General features: G+C 41.4%; 1 protein-coding gene across 3 annotated transcripts in view; it reads right to left on the bottom strand.

Moving 5' to 3' along the window:
* Positions 1-16,125, bottom strand: part of abca2 (ATP-binding cassette, sub-family A (ABC1), member 2) — a 122,593-nt gene that overhangs the window by 56,262 nt on the left and 50,206 nt on the right. For all 3 annotated transcript variants that reach the window (XM_044107843.1, XM_044107852.1, XM_044107833.1), the window contains 5 exons: positions 12,459-12,555; positions 11,990-12,163; positions 11,072-11,174; positions 5,999-6,113; positions 948-1,138 (listed from right to left, as the gene is read on the bottom strand). In XM_044107843.1, coding sequence (XP_043963778.1) covers positions 948-1,138; positions 5,999-6,113; positions 11,072-11,174; positions 11,990-12,163; positions 12,459-12,555 — 680 coding nt within the window. The remainder of the gene's footprint in view (positions 1-947; positions 1,139-5,998; positions 6,114-11,071; positions 11,175-11,989; positions 12,164-12,458; positions 12,556-16,125) is intronic.

Here is a 16,125-nt window from a genome sequence, read left to right on the forward strand (position 1 = left end):
AGAGAGGGGAGACGACATGTGGCAAATGTCGTCGGGTCCAGGAATCGAACCCACGACGGCCGCGTCGAGGACTGAAGGCCTCCAAACGTGGGGCGCGCTAACCTCTACGCCACCGGAGCACGCCCCGTAGACAAATATTTTAATGTGAAAAGATATTATAGTTTTTATTAGGACTGCAACTGATGACTTGAGTTATCAATTAATCTATTGATTATTCTGGCAATCAAATTAACAGTTTGAGCACCAAATGGCTGAAACTATTAATCTGATAGCTTCAGATTAAATCAGACAGTTTTCAGATTTCAGCTCCATTTCGTACCTACAGGTTGACATTTTGTTTTTTCCTACATAAATTTTGTGCATTTATATAAACCACTTCATAGCTATGTACTTATACTTTTACATTAAAAAGGCAGATAGATATCAGGGCTCCAGGGTCCAGGATATCTCTGCACTTGGCTGCATTCACTTTTCTTTCAATTGCAACCAGTCGCCCTGTCCCTGCAGTTGAAAAACACCCCATAGGATGATGCTGCCACCACCAGGTTTTATGTTGGGATTGTATTGGGCAGATGATGAGCAGTGCCTTATTCTCTCCACACATGCTGCTTAGAATTAACACCAAAATGTTAAATCTTTGTCTCATCAAACCAGAGAATCTTATTTCTCAGTCTGAGTCTTTCATGTGTTTTTTTGGCAAACTATCTGAGGGCTTTCAAATGTCTTGCACTGAGGAGAGGCTTCAGTCAGGCCATTCTGCCACAGAACCCCAACTGGTGAAGGGCTGCAGTGATTGTTGACTTTGTGGAACTTTCTTCCATCTCTCTACTGCACCTTCTGAAGGCGACTCTCAGAAGGTACAACCTGCAGTCAGACGCCACGCCAGTGTTTGGAAGTGAAACAATGATGTATTCTAACAGTGTTGAGTGAAAATCTGAAGCACTCACCAGAACATGATGGTGGCCACAGCATAAATAGTTAAGAAGAGCCAGATGATCAGTGGGTCACTATGGAGTAACACTCTACCGTACTTCAGGATGGCTGTGAGAGCAGTGACAGAGATGGAGAGCTGGACAAAGCCAGTGATGAACCAGGCCACCCAGTGAACGGCATTGTTCAGGCCCATCATCTTCATCACCTGACAAAGGAACCCACTGGTTACACGGGGATGCACCGCCTTAATTAACAATTAAATAAAAACGTGCAACTCTGACTGACATTGGTCAAGCTCCAAAAACAGTGATGGTGCAAATTTCACAGGCATAATGTTAAACATACATTGATTTTTATTTGATTTTGAAGAGTATAATCTGGTGGTCTGAACCTACTAATAATGGGTTTAAATATCAACATTATAACAAATGCAGGTTTCAGCAGTTTTTCTGTTTTGTCATGGAATAATTGCAGTGAATTGCAACAATAGAATAAGATCGGTATCTGTTGCAGTGTATCACTAAAGTGAGTACACCCCACACATTTCTGCAGATATTTAAGTATTTTTTCATAGGAGAACTCTGACAAAATGACACTTTGACACAATGAAAAGTAGTCTGTGTGCAGCTTATATAACAGTGTAAATTTATTCTTCCCTCAAAATAAATCTATATACTCTAAAGTAGCATAGCTCCCATAAATGTGAGGAGGGCAGAGTATCAAAATACCAGACATATAAAACGTAATCTGAAATTATTTATAATTAATCCATGTCTCATTAGAATTGGAGACCAAAGCCTGCAGGTTTAACTTCTACTTATTTCTGAGGGCAGACGTCTTCAGGAGATTATGGCAGTCATGGATGTTGGTCACTATCACTGAACTGTATTTTGCTGCTTCACCAGTATTGAAGGAAGACCTGCTCCTGCAGGAACATCGTCTGCTGCTGGACTTAATTCACCAGAACAATCTGAAAGCTACTGCATTTATGACTTCTCGACATATTTAAGGATTTAGTCTAATGTTCACACATAGGCCTGTCACAATAATCAATAAATCAATTAGTTGAATGATAAATTAAAACAAACTCAAATCATTTTCATTGGCCTGATTTATCGTTTCTCTTTTTCTCTCTTTATACCAAAAACTGGGTGATAAACATTTGATCAAAATAAAAAGAAAAATTTCTACGTACATTGTCATGATTCAAGTCATTTTCAGGTTTAGTAATATTCTGTCAAAGTCCGGTTTGTCGATCCATCAGCTGTTCAGGAAAATCAACATAATTGTTTTCTAACAATAATGTATATTTCTACTTTTTTTCTGCATCTTCAGACAATCTGCAGCAGCTGAGAGTCTGGGAGGTTCAACACCAAAATCTCAAGCTTCAAACTGAACCATCAACTGGACCAAGATTCCTTTCAAACAACCACAATAGTTAACATGCTCTGTTGGTAGAAAGGCTTTAAAGTAAAGACACTATGAATATGAATCCTCCTCATCCACCTCAACACAGGTAAAGTTTCCACTGTATCCAAGGAAATGTGATTACAATTGAGTGAAAATTGCAGAGCAGGGTTTTAGCTCCAGTTCAGGAGGAGGTGATTAATCATTTCATTGCAGTGTTTTGTACCTGTGGCACATCTAAAAACTGGACAGCGGCCCTTGAGGACTGGAGTTTGAGACCCCTGCTCTGGAACAACCTGGCTGCAGAATGATTTATAGATCCAAAAAGCTGGTAGGGGCCATTCAGGGGCCTCCAGACACTCAGGGGCCCCTAGAAATTGTAAGACAGGCCATAGATCTAAACCTGTAGCATCATTTATAGAGAATGACAATGTTACTAAATTTTATTTAATGCGTTCAGCTGAGAAAATTAAATAGTACATTTAGGATTTAATTAGGATGTTTACTTTGTAGAAGTTTAAAGAATCATCTTGATAGTTTGATTGTTGTTACCATGGCTACAATATGATGTAATCTTTGTCTTTGAATTTGGTTTGTTCACAAATACATCACAGCAAATAACCAATAATCAGTGATTGATTTTAAACTCGGCCAATAAACCTGGTCTCCCTCTCACAGATTCACCTTATCAATAAATAAACATGTTAGTGATGCTGAGGTTCTTAGTAGGACGGTTCCGGAGGGAGGGGGGTTCTGTCTAAGGCCCCATATTACCTTGGGCCGGCCCTGCATGAGCAGCTGCATGCACATCTCTGGAATCTACCTGGAATCTACCTGGAATCGACCTGGAATCCCCCGGTGGCCCCTGTCAGTCCCCCGATGCTTTGGAGACATTTTGATTCATTTCATTGTGGCAAAATATTGATGCAATATTTTCTCTGATGTTTATTTTGTGAATTCGGCCCTGAGATTCGGCCCAAATGCTCTGGGCCGAATCTTTCTTTAACACTTGAGGTTCTGCAGTAACTTCTATTAACAGCCGCGAACCTCCAGCCCAGATCCCGTCAGCAGCGGCTTTAACCCGCCTGGTAGAAACGTTAAGGAGAAGCAGAGCAAACAGTCAGCAGGTGGTACCGGGTGGTACCGGGTGGTACCGGGTGGTACCGGGTGGTACCGGGGCTTTGAACTGCGTTGTGACTTGCGGTGGACCGACTCAAGCTGCCTGTAGTGAACCAGGCTTTTAACAGAATGATGAAGTTAAAGTCAGAAGTTTTCTCTGCAGCTGAAACATTTCTGTGTTTAGGGGCGAGGCGGATTTTGTCCCTCTATTGCAAGAACGATTATAAAAATATACAGTTTTTTTTTATTTCAACATCAGACCTACGTTTTTATTCACAAACCAATGTATAAAAAATATTCTTGCCCATAATTTAATAGTTAGAGGACACAGAGCCACCCCTCTCCTCCTCACCATGGACCCGGTGTGTGAACAACATGGAGGCTCTGAGAGTCTTTATTAGACTGAGGGCAGCCAGACTAGTTTATTTTGCTAACTTATATTAAGCTAAATATTATTGCTGAGGGGCACAAACAGGCCTTCTGACATACAGATTAAAAAGAAAAAGAAAAAAATTTAAAAAACTTTTTTTTTAACCCCCCCCCCAAAAAAAAACAAACAAAAAAACTCAAAAAGGGAACTAGAGCATCAAGGATAAAAAGGGCAGGGGCTCAAACCCCTTCGCCTCCCCCCTTCTGCAAATGCCTGCTGCTCCATTTGTTCTAGAAGCTTCTCAAAGAATCAAACTCATATACTGGCTTTATTTCAAGATACTAAAGCTACAGAAACACCATGATGCTATTTTTATGAAACACGATTTTACTTTTATGCCAGGTGTAACGGGAAACACACAAACAGTTCAAATTTTGTCTTGGCAATCACTTTTTCACACAGTGCCAAGGAGGGAAGCTTTGGATTTTTTCTCCCTTAATAATAAACACCTTAATTCAAAAACTACTTTCTGTATTAACTTGTGCTGTTCTTTACTAATATCTAAATACGTTTTGAATACTGAAGTTTCACAAACATACAAGAAAGAAAATCAGGAGGGGGGGGGCAAACACTTTTAACATTAACTACAGTGGGGCAAAAAAGTATTTAGTCAGCCACCAATTGTGCAAGTTCTCCCACTTAAAAAGATGAGAGAGGCCTGTAATTTTCATCATAGATATACCTCAACCATGAGAGACAAAAGGAGAAAAAAAATCCAGAACATCACATTGTCTGATTTTTAAATAATTTATTTGCAAAATATGGTGGAAAATAAGTATTTGGTCAGTTACAAACAAGCAAGATTTCTGGCTCTCACAGACCTGTAACGTCTTCTGTAAGAGGCTCCTCTGTCCTCCACTAATACATTACCTGTATTAATGGCACCTGTTTGAACCCGTTATCAGTATAAAAGACACCTGTCCAAAACCTCAAACAGTCACACTCTAAACTCCACCATGGCCAAAACTAGAGAGTTGTCAAAGGACACCCGAAACAAAATTATAGACCTGCACCAGGCTGGGAAGTCTGAATCTGCAATAGGTAAACAGGTTGGTGTGAAGAAATCAACTGTGGGATCAATTATTAGAAAATGGAACACATACAAGACCACTGATAATCTCCCTCGATCTGGGGCTCCACACAAGATCTCACCCCGTGGGGTCAAAATGATCACAAGAACGGTGAGCAAAAATCCCAGAACCACACGGGGGAACCTGGTGAATGTCCTGTGAATGTTCGTCAAATTTTGAGTGAAAACCTCCGTCCATCAGCAAGGGCATTGAAGATGAAACGTGGCTGGGTCTTTCAGCATGACAATGATCCCAAACACACCGCCCGGGTAACGAAGGAGTGGCTTCGTAAGAAGCATTTCAAGGTCCTGGAGTGGCCTAGCCAGTCTCCAGATCTCAACCCCATAGAAAATCTTTGGAGGGAGTAGAAAGTCCGTGTTGCCTAGCAACAGCCCCAGAACATCACTGCTCTAGAGGAGATCTGCATGGAGGAATGGGCCAAAATACCAGCAACAGTGTGTGAAAACCTTGTGAAGACTTACAGAAAACGTTTGATCTCTGTCATTGCCAACAAAGGCTATATAACAAAGTATTGAGATGAACTTTTGTTATTGACCAAATACTTATTTTCCACCATATTTTGCAAATAAATTATTTAAAAATCAGACAATGTGATGTTCTGGATTTTTTTTCTCCTTTTGTCTCTCATGGTTGAGGTATATCTATGATGAAAATTACAGGCCTCTCATCTTTTTAGGTGGGAGGACTTGCACAATTGGTGGCTGACTAAATACTTTTTTGCCCCACTGTATACGATTATTGAATGTGGATTTAAAAACAAAATCCTCATCATCATTGAAGGTAGAGACACCAAAGTTATTCTGTGGCAAAATCATTCTGTCCTGCAGGGGGCAGTATGAAGGAGCAACACTGTCACTGTAGAGGCTCCTCTCTGCTACATGTGATGCAATCCAAATCAAATGAGTCTCAGATGACAGTAAATAAAAACTCCAAATAATAAAATATAAGCAGAGATCAGTGAGAATAAATCACAACTAGTCTGACATGAAACCAAGGCGACATCAGTCAACAGTCTGACCTCTTTGAGCCGATGTTCTTTCTCTGCTACTATGTGCTGAATCATCATAGCTACGGAATATACCCAGGATATCACCATGCAGAGGGGCATCATGTGCTCGATCACAAACAGGAAACTAAAGGGAACAGAAATAACACAACCATTAGACCACACTTCATTGCACATGCAATGCTTTAATTTTATATGAGCAAAACTAAAACACTCAAAAACTTTGGAGGAATTTTACTGCCATAAGTGAAGAGCAGACATTTTCAGTCTAGAAGCAGGACTTCATGGCTTTCTTCTCAAAACTTGTAATGCTTGTATGTATTGAAAACGTCTGCTCTCTTTCAAATATTCACTGTGCTTTCTCAAATCATTCTCACACTCAAAACTTGACTCTGCTCGGATCAAAACGATCAAACCTCTCTGCTCACTTGCAAATTCATTTCTGCACTCTTGGAGCAAAACGTATAGTCGCCTGGTGACCTCTCAACCAATAGAATGAAAGCAAGTCCACCTTGCTGCAGCAAACAGAAAGGGCCAAGAATGGACCACTGTCAGTCTCATTCCTTATTTGGAAATAGGACCATTGCACTCCGGAAGTGAAGGGGGCGCTATTTCCTATATTATCCACGGTCTCCCATTTTTATTTTATTTTGAAACCTGTGATATATCTTTATCTTTAGGAAGGAGTTTCACTCTCAGCATGTATTTAAACTCATCTCTTAGGTACTTTAGCACAGATGACAGTTCTTAGCAAATTCTGTAGCTTTCTGTATACTTTTATATCTGCTACTTAGTTGCAGCTTTAGGGTCTACTACTGCCTCTTTTGGTGTGGGGGTGGTAACACAACTAACATAACGACATCACTAAATGAGAATAGCACAGTCTTCATCATTTACTATTAATTCCAGCATTACTGGCAGTGTAAAAATAAACTCTCTACTAAAAGACCATAATTTTTCATTTTCTTGATGATCTAGAGCTAATTAAATGACATAAACAAGACCTTTGTACATTATAAATAATATCTAAATATCTCCAACAATTATAAGAGAAATAAATAGACATGAAAAGCAACATGATCAATTATAATAAAATACCATTTACAATGTACATGTAAGAAACTTTACTGAGCAAAAATCAATAACAAACAAATGAATTAGGTTCACAGAAGAATAACACGTCTGGTTGTTATAACCAGTGTTGTTAAACAGACATAAGTAAAATATCAAATTTTTGCTTTTACGGTGCCATGTATATTATTCTGAGAGATTTTTGTTGGTAGAGTTTTAGACATAGGAAAAACTAATATCTGTTTAATCTGTCATGGTGGAAATTTTTCTTCAACGCTAAAACAATAAAATAAAACACATTCATAGAATCACAATATCAACAATTTATTCATAGAGTAAAACACTTAGCTATAGGTAAATGTTATTAAGTTCGGTTAAGAATAATTATTGCACCGTCAATGACTGACTTCTTAGCGATGTTTTTAGTTGCCAGAGGAAAACAATAATGCCTTCATGAGCTCAGAGTTTCAAAGTGATGGAAGCTCTCTGCTAAAATATTTTGTGGGCTTCCATGTTCTTTCCAACAATTGAGTTGTTTTTGTTTCTCCACTATTTACTTGCTATCTTATCTGCCATTAAAAATATTCTTAAAAGTTTGTCCGTTGTTCTGCAGCTCATGTGACCAAACCAGCCTAAGAGATGAATAATGAAAACACTCAACATTGCCTTGTACACAACATCTGGTTGAGTAACCCCAAGATTACTAGGTCTTCTTAAAAGATAGAGTCTCTGAGAACAGCTCTTAAAAATACTGTCAGTGTTTTCAGCAAAGTTGAGCTGACTGTCCAGGAATGACACAGTTTACCAGAGTTTCAACAGGTTGGCCTTTGAGAGAAACTGGACCCAATTTGAGGTCTTGTTTGGGTCATTTAATTAGCTTTGCATCTTTAAGAAAATGACAAATGAATAATAAATAATAAAGACTGTGCTATTCTCATTTAGTGATGTAGTTATATAATTTGGGCTACCACCCCCACGTCACTACAGGCAGGGAGGTGTGGTCTACCTCGCCACAGACCAACTGACTGACCAGGATGCTCTGGCCTTTAAGGCGGCTGAATCCAGTTTACATTTAGAGGAGGTCTCCTTTCATCTTTGCGATGTCTCGACCTCGGCCTTTGGGGCCTACTAGTTGGTGTCGGTGGGCTTTTGATGCAGTTAATTCCCTTTCACACCTGGGGGGTTAGGGTAAAACAACGAACATTTTACTTTCGTGAAAATTTTAACTCACGATAACGACTAATGGGAGCTCTGAGCTTGTTTCTCTGCAACGAGACGGTCCCACCTGGGAGTGATGAGAGACAGTGACACCCCAAGTGTTGCTAATCCACAGGGTGTTTGGTCTCTAGTGGTGAAGCAGCTTGAAGCTTCATGGCCTCATTAACATCCGGTCACCATATCATGCAGAGCTTTGAATGTGGGAATCACCTACCGGGATAAATCCATCCTCCTGTCTCTTCTCTGGGCCTTTTCCCTTCATAAAGAAACTTTCCAAAGAATCTGATCTGTTTCTGACTCATTTTGCTGCTTGTGGCTCAATGTTGGCGTGCAAAACGTAACCAAGAGAATCCGGTTAAAAGGATTTTCAAAATAAAAGATCCCCCAGACTCGGATAATACATAAAACATAAATATTTAATCATTTCTTGCACAGACTGGTACTGGTCCGCGGCCCGGGGGTTGGGGACCAGTGACCTAAAGGAACTTTAAAACAAGTAAAAAAGAGCCTTTAGGGAACAAGACAAGGAGTTATTGATGAGTATACAGAAACAGCTCAAAGTCAAGATCAGAGACAACAAGGAGTACAGGAAGACACTGGAGAATAAACTGCAGAAGAACAATATCAGAGATGTGTGGTCAGGGATGAAGAAGATTACAGGAGGATCAGACAGATGGAGGATCAGACAGATGGAAATAGGGACAGAGCAAATGAGCTCTGTTCAACAGGTTCAGCTCAAGAACAAACTCATCATTCTCCTCTCCTGACCCCAGACAGACATCCCACCCTGTATAGTATTCTGCAGCATCTCTTCAACCTGTTGGGGAAGACATCCTGCCTGGTTCCGGTACCAAAGAAAACTCACCCATCATTTATCAACGACTGTAGGCCTGTTGCCCTGACAACCCACAACATGAAGGTCCTGGAGAGATTCCTGTAGGCCCATCTGAGTAAGACGACAAGCTCATATCAAGACCCTCTGCAGTTTGCTTATTGCCGTATAGTTGGAGTTGATGATGCCATCATATACCTGCTTCAACAAACCCACTGTCATCTGGACAAAGCAGGCAGCGCTGTGAGGATCATGTTCTCTGATTTCTCCAGTGCATTTAACACAATTCAGCCTGATCTGCTCTGTGAGGAACTCCAGGAGACAAAGGTGGAGGCCTCAACAATTACCTGAATACCTCACACACAGACCACAGTTTGTGAGACTCAAGGACTGAGTGTCTAACCAGGTGGTCAGCAACACAGGAGCACCACAGGGGATTGTATTTTCTCCATTCCTATTCACTCTCTGCACTTCAGACTTCCAGCACAAGTCTGAGTCAGCAGCATCAGAACCAGGGACCTAAAAAGGCTCAACAGCCTGAAAAAGAAGGCTGGTTCTGTTCTGGGGCGACTGTGGAACCTCGTGACAAGGATTCTTCATAGGATCAAGAAAATTATGGACAACCTTGACCATCCTCTTTGTGACACTGTCTTGGGAAGGCAGAGTATCTTCAGTCAGAGGCTTCTTCAGAGTCACTCTAATACAGACTGCTGCAGGAGATCTTTTCTCAGACAGCCATCACAATCTGCATCTTGAAGAATTAAGAAATTGGGATTTATTAATTCCAATTTCCCTTTGGGATTAATAAAGTGTTTTTTAATTGAATTGAATTTAAATCACACTTTTGAAAAGCTGAATAACGCTATCGATCAATGATTACCAGTTGCCATGACACTCCTTGCAAATTCTGGCTTGCCATTGGGCGGATGGGGGAACAGAGGTGGGGAGGGAGAGAGAGCACTGTGCTTTTATACCTGAACCAGGGATGTGATGAAGCTCTACCAAGCTGTACCACTGAAAAGAAGTGAGACACTTCCGAACTAAACAAATTGCACAAATGTGTCAAAATTCACACAGAAACATAAAGATAGAACCCTACATAACCTAGTTAGACAGTTTATCAGGAAAAATCTGTTGTTTTTGGGGTTAGTTTCACTTTCTGTTTATCTTTCTGTACCACAGAGCAGAAAGTTGACATTGTTCCTCCTTACAGCAGTGGGCGGCACAGAAAAGCAAGTGTTACCATATGTGTTGTATTACCTTGGATAGTAGCCACAGAGGCAGACCTCCTAGAACAGGGGTCTGCAACCTGCGGGTCCTGAGCCACATGCGGTTCTTTGGTACCTGTACTGTGGCTCTTAAAAACAAATTGGACATGTTTTTGATCACAACACCAAAAAGAAAAGGTGGTATTATGATCAAAGTGTTTTGGGGTTTTTTTGTGCAGCTGTAGACAAACTTCATTTTGTAGAGGTGCTGGTAAAAGTGGCTCTGAATTGAAAAAGATGCTGATCCTTGGAAAGGAAAGAAACTCACCCAGTATAACATTTTCATTCTATTGACTGACAGGTTAGCAGGCCACAGTACATTTTGTTTGGAGAGAAAGCAGATCAAATTTGAAAGTGAGTAGTGAGGTTTGTGAGCGAGGATTTGATCCGAGCAGAGAGAAGTTTTGAGAGTCAGGAGAAAGATTTGAGAAAGCACAGAGAATATCTGAAAAAAGTTTTGAGTACAAACACATGACATCCTGCTTTCAGGCTGAAACTGTGTGCTCTTGACTTATATAGCCTTACAATTCCTCCATAAAAACACTCCCATATTTTTATTTAGATAAAATATATATTTACATGTAAATCTAAAGATTATTTGTTTCTGTCTGGGCTAATTAGCCTTATAAGAACCACAACAAATAGAGTATAGAAAGTAGATTAGTGCTGGGTTGACATAAAAACCACACTACGTACTCATCTCTGGTGTAACACGGGTAGGGGAACATCTGGACATAGTTACCGGGTTCCACCACATCATGACCCACAAATGTGTTGATTATGGCTCTCTCTATCATATCTAAAGGAAAACATCAAAGAGAGACACTAACCTTAGGAGAAAAACAACATGTGGATAAATCTGGGTTTTTATTTGTCAGTGTGTGATTTCAATTTTTATGTTCATATTTGAATACAGGAAGCAGCAAATATTGCCTTGTAAAAAACTTATTTTGGCCATGCTTCAATATTTACAACAAAATATAAACTGATGTATACAGTTAGCTTTGAAATAATGAAACTAGTGTAAACCTTTGTATTTTTCTCATAATAAATAACATTTCCAGGCAAAGACAAAATATTTTTTAAATTTCCCTCCAATCCAAATAAATGTACAAACAAGAAAAGGGCCTGCAGTGTCTGGATGAAGACGGTGCATTGTTCTTTTCTCTCCCTCCACTTCCTGCAGAAAAGTCGACCTGCTAAGGAAAAGTGCTTCTGCTGCCGCTGGCTCAGGCGTCTCTCCACAGCTGCTTCCAGCTCACTTTGCACACTGGTAAGCATTTTCTGCCTATAAATGCTGGTCTTTGTAAACCAAAGAAAACAATACACGTGACCTGACAGATGTGCAGATCTAGGTCTTGATTTATGGCCCAGCCTCAGACAGCAGCACATTGCCTCTGTACACAAAGTCCATCAATGAAGAGCATTTGAGCAATTTATGACTTGTAAAAAAATGCTTTTCTTAATCTGAGCTCATCCAGGACTTGTCTGAACTTCAATATGAACCCAGTTTTGTCCGTGATGACAGTAGAAGCACTGACACTTTATCACTCACATCTGCACGCTTAAGAAGACTGAAAAATGAATACCAGTCAGGAGCACCAGAAGACTTACCCTGAATCCACACAAAACCATAGAGGAAGTAGAATTTCCCACCGGTGTTTGGCCCAGGTCGCCAGTAGGCTCTTCTGATTTCATTAGTCTTCTCTGTGAAGCTGGAGTTCTGTCTTATTTTGTACAGAACATGAGGTGGCAAAGAACCATCCTTGTTAGTCTGAAAAATCACGCCTGGTAACAGAAAAACATGTAGAACACCAAAAGTCCATCATCACTGTGATGGCGACTGAGTGGCCCCAAATGTTCACAAAAATACATGGACAAAACATAACTTTATAAAAATAACTATGCTCTCCATTTATTTGGGTTCATAGAAACAATGTAGACTAAACTTTTTGGATGTCATGCATTCTAATATTTTTCAGATTTTTGATGGAGAAAAAGGGATTTGTGGTCATGAGGTGTCATAAGGTCAAAAGGTGTAAATATTTTAATAAGGCATTGTAGGTAGAAAGGAGTGACTCACTGGCAAACACAGAAACATTGTCCTGGTAGGCCTGGTTCAGGGTGTAGTTGACTATGCTGTCCTCATCAGGGAAGCCTTTGAACACATCCACACTGACCTGGAAACAAAATGGATTTAAACTGTTACAAACTATGCCTCAGTTAATATAAGTCATATTGGTTATTGAGACTGATCTTATTGTGTCCAGTCAATTTTAAACCTGGGTAAGACTAAACGTTCTGCTGTCAAATTCTGACAAAACAGAAATCGTTGCTTTTGGTCCAGAACCTCTGAAAAAGAAATCACTTGATCTGGATGGCATTAAGTTGGCCTCCAGTGTGAACCGTACACGACCTCAAAGTGTCCCGCATGCACAGTAGAGGGCGCAATAACGTCACACAGAGAGCGTGCTCAATGTTTTGCCAATCGCCATAAAACAGTAGTACTCAGTGTTTGCAAAAGTCAGCGTGGATGCAAATGGTGGAGCACAGCTTATGATTAATGATGGGCAGACAAGGCTTCATTGGATGTATGGCACATTTCCCAAACTGTGTCGACACTATTGAAACTGTGTTGCTGCAGATGTACCTTGCAGGGACATCTGTTGGATTTAAAAAGTCATTGCAGGCAAATTCAATAAAGACTGGAAACAGTGAACAAGGTTCATTCATGTTTTTATTTAGAAACATCAACTACTGTTACAGCTTTGGGCCGAAGCGATTGCCCCGTTAACAAACCAAATCTTCTGCTTTTGATAACACTCTTTGACAGGGCACTGATTTTGACGGCATACATAGAAATTTTTATTTTATTTTTTTCCCCTCCAGGGGGTCTTTTGTGGGCTCTATTGTCCCTTAGATGACAGTAGGCTGACAGGAAAGGGGGAAGTAAAGAGGGAAAGACATGTCGCCGGGTCCGGGAATCGAGCCCGCGACAGACGGGTCAAGGACTCAAGGCCTCCATATGTGGGTTGCGCTAACCCCTACGCCACCACAGCACATCCCCATACATAGAAATTTAATTGTAAGGTTGTACAAGGTAGGGTTATGTAGTCTTTGCATTTTCCAGTATTGTAGTGCGTCCTGACTGTGATCTTGGTGTGTTCGTTCCAGAGAAGCAAATTTATACCTTGATAAAGGCATCGGTGGTGACATTTGAATTGGCCTTGTTCTCTCCAACTTCCATGTTCACCTGCTGCCACAGGTTGTCATTAGAGAAAAAAAATATTTTTTTCTAATTCAATGTAATTACAAAGAGTGATTACTCCATGTAATCAATCATGTAATCACAGTAGGTAGTGAAAGCAAGAAGGTCCTGGGTTTGATTCCCGGCCCGGGGTCTTTCTGCATGGAGTTTGCATGTTCTCCCTGTGCATGGTGGGTTCTCTCTGGGTTCTCCGGCTTCCTCCCACAGTCCAAAAACATGACTGTCAGGTTAATTGGTCTCTCTAAATTCTCCCTAGGTGTGAGTGTGTGTGTGAATGGTTGTGTGTCCTGTACACAGAGTGTGTGTGTGAATGGTTGTGTGTCCTGTCGCCAGTCTGTTGCCGTGCAACAGACTGGCGACCTGTCCAGGGTGACCCCGCCTCTCGCCCGGAACGTAGCTGGAGAGGAACCAGCAACCCTCCTGACCCCATTAGGGACAAGGGTGAACAGAAAATGGATGAATAAACACAATTAACAATCATGACAAACCTAAACCAGGAGAAGATTGTTGAGCTGAAGTCCAAGTTCAGTTCAATCGCCTGCTTTCTGGAAACGTTGTTGTTTGTCGTTATTGGAGGAATGAGAGAGAGTAGTTTTATATTTTCCATCTTTGGTTTTCTTCTACTGTTTTTTCACTGAGTGTTTATGTTACTTGTTTAGTTGTGATTTTTGTTTGTTTTGCCAAGTTTTAAGAGATTTTTTTGGTTGGGGTGTGGCCATCAGGTGTGTCTGGCTGGCCAACGTAAAGGTGGCAGGTGCCCCCAGCACCTGCCACCTTTACGTTCTCCATTTCTCCATCCTGACTCTGAGGAATTGCTGCACAGTGCTGGCAATCCGTGCAGCGTGGAAGAAGTTTGTTTGGCTGTTGGGAAGATGATTGAATATGAGTCCATAAAGTCCGCAGCTTGCATGACCAGAGCTGTGTTTATGTTTGTTGAAAAAGTCGAGCAGGCTTAACAGTTAGTGGAGTTTGGCGTTTCAGTGAACGGCTTGTTTTTACAAGTGTTGCAGCTGATGTCCAACAAAAGTAACATTGTGGAACGTACCTACATTCATCAGTGATCAGTTTTTGATCAAAGAGCTGTCTCCACATGGTAAAGTCTCACCCATTAAAATAGTCCCATCTGCGTGTAAATCACCATTATTGAAACATGTTGTCTGTGACAGGAGACAACTGTTTATGTTATTAATTCAATGTGACTTCATTTTAAGGAGCTTAATTTGCAATTTCATGTGAGTATAAAGGGGTTTGATTACATCTTATTTGCAACATTCTCAAACATATAGTGCTTTGGTTGTGGTCAGGAGGGTCACATTGTAAAAATGTGTCCTCACAGGGCTGGGCTGGTTCGGCAAAGCAGCAACCCTCTACTGCCGGGCGGGTGGTGGACCCGCCTGGTGGGGCGGCAGAGGAGTCCGCTGCCACTGTGGAGGAGCCCACAGAAGGTATTGTTGAGGTGTCAGTTGTGGACAGTGAGAGAACATCAAAAATGAATGCATGTGTGGGGAAGGGTGAGAGCACGGTATTGTGATGATGGGGTGAATGGTGGTGAGGTTGAAAGTGAAGTGGGGGGAAAAAACTGTGTGCAGGGAGAGCAGGAGGGGGTGTATGTAGTGTGTGGAAATCAGGGAGAGAAATGAGAGATGCAGGTGGACAGACAGAATGAAGATTCAGCAAAGAAAAGTGCAGTCGGTTTTTGGAGCTGGGATGGAGGGAGAGACAGATGAAACCAAGGAGGTGATGGAGCTGGAGGCTTCAGCCCCGATAAAGAGGCAAAGCAAAAGGAGAAATGTGGTGGCCACATAACACAGGCCAGCAAGAAGTCGAGCAAGCTGGCTGCAAAAAGGAAGGAGGTGTCGGACAGCAGCAACACTGAGAGCTGGTTCTCTGACACCAGTGACACCATTGTCTGTTTCTCAAACAAGCAGCAAAGAACCCAGATACCCTGTAAAAACTTTTGGAATTTTTTTACAAAACTAAAAGTCTGAGAGGAATAAAAGTTGAAAGTTACTTTACTAATTTAAGAATATTTTAGTCATCCAGGAGGGACTCAGAGTAGAGCCGCTGCTCCTTCACATCGAGAGGAGCCAGTTGAGGTGGCTCGGGCATCTGGTTAGGATGCCTCCTGGACGCTTCCTGGTGAGATGTTCCGGGCACGTCCCACTGGAAGGAGACCCCGGGGAAGACCCAGGACACGCTGGAGGGACTATATCTGTAGGCTGGCCTAGGAATGCCTTGGGATTCCTCCAGAGGAGCTGGAAGAAGAGGCTGGGGAGAGGGAAGTCTGGACCTCCCTTCTGAAGCTGCTACCCCCGCGACCCGACCCCGGATAAGCAGAAGAAGATGGATGGATGGATGGATGGATGGATTTTTTTTTTTAAATCTTCTTCTCTTTTGGATGGTGGTTGGCGTTTGGATCAGATGCTTTTACTACTACAATTTCCCCAAAACACCCGTTTTCCTTAAAAAGCTGAAAAATAGT

The sequence above is a fragment of the Gambusia affinis genome, linkage group LG03 (assembly GCF_019740435.1).
Source record: "Gambusia affinis linkage group LG03, SWU_Gaff_1.0, whole genome shotgun sequence".
In the NCBI taxonomy this organism is placed as follows: Eukaryota; Metazoa; Chordata; class Actinopteri; order Cyprinodontiformes; family Poeciliidae; genus Gambusia; species Gambusia affinis.